The sequence below is a fragment of the Dipodomys ordii genome, unplaced genomic scaffold, assembly GCF_000151885.1.
Source record: "Dipodomys ordii isolate 6190 unplaced genomic scaffold, Dord_2.0 Scaffold1, whole genome shotgun sequence".
Lineage (NCBI taxonomy): Eukaryota > Metazoa > Chordata > Mammalia > Rodentia > Heteromyidae > Dipodomys > Dipodomys ordii.
Window position 1 is genome coordinate 28,273,902 of NW_012267217.1, and position 1,790 is coordinate 28,275,691.

The following is a 1,790-nucleotide window of genomic DNA, read 5'->3' on the forward strand; positions in this document are numbered from 1 at the left end:
GAAAATAGATCGCATAGCCTTACCGGGACAAAATTCCAACGAAGTTTTGTACAGGAGATCCATGCAACAGGGGTTTCACGTTGCCAAGTTTGCTCAAAAACTCTGTGGCTTCATTCACCCTGCCAACTCTGAATATCTGCAAGATTTCTCCAAGGCTTTCACTGTAAGAATGAAAAAGATAAATCTAAGATTACACAATTGGAAGCAAAAAAATATAATTATTCATAGAAGAATTCCCAAAACAACTCAAATATCCATCGTTAGGGAACTGATTTCATGAATTATAACATACCTTGCACATAGGCATAGGCAGAAACTTTTTTTTTTTTTTTTGGTACTGGGGATCGAACCCAGGACATTGCACTTGCTAGGCAAGCGCTTTGCCACTGAGCTACATCCCAGCCCTAGGCAGAAACTTTTTGAAAAGAGTCCCGGGGCACTGCAGATAGAGAGAGACTTGACAAATGGTATTATATCAAACTAAAATATTTCTACATGACAAAGGACATAGTTACTAAACTAGAAAGATAGACAATCAATTGGGAAAAGATCTTTGTCAGCAATAGATCTTTATCAGGCCTACAATAGATGAGTGGATAAAAAAATGTGGTACCTTTATGCAATGGAATTTTACACAGCCATTAGCAAGAATAAAATAATGTCATTTGCAGGGAAATGGATGGACCTAGTCATGTTAAGTGAGGTAAGCCAAGATCAGAGAGATAAATGGCATATATTCTCTCTGATACTTAGAACTTAGTTCTAAAATGCATTGGAATATGACAAATTACACAGGAGTCTATATTCTCATATATAGGGAGACCAAAACAGGATAGTCTTAGGAGAGAATCACAAAGGTACAATTTCTAAGCAGCTCTCCATATTTATATAAAATAATATACATACTGAAATGAGCTCCAAAGATATGTAAACAAAAGATTTTTTAAAATTTGTTTTTTCTTTTTCTGATGATTCTGTATTCTTTAGTCATACATGGTGTTTTCATGTGTATATCTGCTGAAGGGTGGCGGGGAGGGCACAGAATCTGAGGAAAAAGGTGAAAAAAGTACAGCAGTGGAGCTCACTGCACATTAATGAACGTGAAGTATACAACTGGTAGGTGGAGATAGAGGGAAGGAATGGGAGAGAAAAAGGGAACAGATGACACTGTATGAAAGGAATGTACTCAGTACCTGACACATGTAAATATAACCCTTTTGTATATCACCTCTATAATAACAATAAAGTAAATTTTTTAAAAACAGTGCGGGGGGTATGTGTCAAGTGGTGGAGTGTCTAGTAAGCACACAAACCCCTTAGTTCCAACCCAGTACTACAAAAAATACGAGAATGAAAACAATCCCATTCTTCGATAATTGATAAAGACATAATGTGAAGTAACGTATTTTTGCTGAAAAACAAGAATTATTGTAAGGATTCATTGTAATGCTAGCTAGAAAAAAAAGAATGGGCTGGTTTTAGGATCAAATTCCCATAATTACCACCAAGGTTAGGTAGTAGCTGGAAAATGTAATTTTTTTTCTTGGTCATGGGTCTTGAACTCTGGGCCTGGGTGCTGTCCCTCAGCTCTTCAGCTCAAGGCTAGCACTCTACCACTTGAGCCACAGCACCACATCCAGTTTTCTGGTGGTTAATGGGAGATAAGAGTCTCATAAATGTTTCTGCCTGGGCTGGCTTTGAACTGTGATCCTCAGATCTCAGTATCCTCAGTAGCTAGGATTATAGGCATGAACCACCGGTGCCTGGCAATATATATACATACATACATA

At 37.6% G+C, this 1,790-nt stretch overlaps 1 protein-coding gene across 1 annotated transcript in view; it reads right to left on the reverse strand.

Moving 5' to 3' along the window:
* Parp4 (poly (ADP-ribose) polymerase family, member 4) overlaps nt 1-1,790 on the reverse strand; it is a 114,109-nt gene that overhangs the window by 78,227 nt on the left and 34,092 nt on the right. Inside the window, exon 11 of the mRNA XM_013010523.1 lies at nt 24-161. Coding sequence (XP_012865977.1) covers nt 24-161 — 138 coding nt within the window. The remainder of the gene's footprint in view (nt 1-23; nt 162-1,790) is intronic.